The following is a 1,566-nucleotide window of genomic DNA, read 5'->3' on the forward strand; positions in this document are numbered from 1 at the left end:
ACAATATGGTCCCATGTAATGTAGTCTTGGACCATGTTATTTTCAAACAATATACATATTAAGCAATGTGGAAACCCTAGCACGATAGGTTTAATGAAAATAAAAATACACCATTGGTAATATTGGTGTCATCCATTTTTTAATATATTTCAAATTAATTAGTGTATATACAAATTTGAAAATAAAATTAAAAAAAGAGTGTAAAATTTTGTAAGAATAATTGATATATTGTGTAATAATTAAATAATTGTGTAAGAGTTCGCGTCACAAGAGAAGACTTGTGAAAGCGGAAAAAGAAAATTGTCTAAAAAGATTAGACAGCGCAAACGCGATAATTAAGTGCGCCGAAAGGGCCGAAATTCTTGATTGTATAGAGTTAGAAGATACAATTAACATTCGAAATGATTTAAAAACTGATTTAGGGTAATGGCAGATGGATAGTCGAACTTCACATAGAAATATGAGAGAACTGTTGTGCATTTTAAAAAAATATGGTATGGACCTGCCGATCTCTCCAGTGGCACTTTTAAAAAAGAACTATACTAAAGTGAATATAGTGACAGTACAACCCGGGCAATACGCGCATTTTGGAATTAAAGAAAGCTTAATGAAAGCAGCCAATTTAATAGAAAAATATGAGGAAATAATTTGCGATATAAATATCGACGGTTTACCAATCTTTATCAGTTCAAATGCACAACTTTGGCCAGTATTAATTAAAGTTATAAATATAAAAAATATAAAAGTGTTTGCTGCTGGTGTATATTGTGGTAAACCAAAGCCGTATGATGTAAATGAGTTTTTAGAAAAATTCGTAGAAGAAGTATCTGATTTGCAACAAAATCCTTTGGAAATCGGTATTAAGAAAATAATATTTAAAATACGTGCCGTAATATGTGATGCACCTGCAAAATCATTAGTTTGTGGAATAGCTCATCATTCATCAACCAATGGATGCTCAAAGTGCACACAAGTTGCAAAAAAAATTAGCAATGTTTTATCCTATAGCACAGAAAGTTCTGTAGTTATAAATGATGAGAACTTTTCTAAAAGAAAATATAAAAATCATCACCAATTGAAGTTTATGAATACTAAAACACCTTTGGAGAAAATTAATTTAAATATGATTAGCCAAGTTCCTTTGGATCCCATGCATGTCATTGATTTGGGTGTTACTAGAAAAATGCTTAAAAAACTTATGCAAAATAAAGTGTCTGAAAGAAGTTCCAGTTTAGAAAAATTAAATATATCAAAATTGCTAGTTTCCCTAAAAAAAAGCATTACAAATGATTTACAAGACTGCCTCGGGGTTTAGACGAACTTGCCAACTGGAAGGCTACGGAATTTCGAACTTTCTTGCTGTACACAGGCGTATTAGTATTAAAAAACAATGTTAGTGATGACTTTTATTACACATTTCTGCAGCTGCATTGTGCTGTTAGATTACACCGTACAACTAATTGGGAAAAATTGTTGCACACATGAGCAAGATCCTATACGTTGGAAACTACATACTTGATATAGTTAAACTACATTTTTGGTTTTTTATTTTCTGATCGTTTCTTC

At 31.0% G+C, this 1,566-nt stretch overlaps 1 protein-coding gene across 1 annotated transcript; it reads left to right on the plus strand.

Moving 5' to 3' along the window:
• The first annotated feature begins 607 nt into the window (after window positions 1-607).
• Window positions 608-1,315, plus strand: LOC124421110. The gene has a single exon (XM_046955920.1). It carries the CDS (start codon window positions 608-610, stop codon window positions 1,313-1,315), a length of 708 nt encoding a protein of 235 aa, XP_046811876.1.
• Window positions 1,316-1,566: the final 251 nt, after the last annotated feature.

Source organism: Lucilia cuprina, unplaced genomic scaffold, assembly GCF_022045245.1.
Source record: "Lucilia cuprina isolate Lc7/37 unplaced genomic scaffold, ASM2204524v1 Scaffold_1687, whole genome shotgun sequence".
Classification (NCBI taxonomy): domain Eukaryota; kingdom Metazoa; phylum Arthropoda; class Insecta; order Diptera; family Calliphoridae; genus Lucilia; species Lucilia cuprina.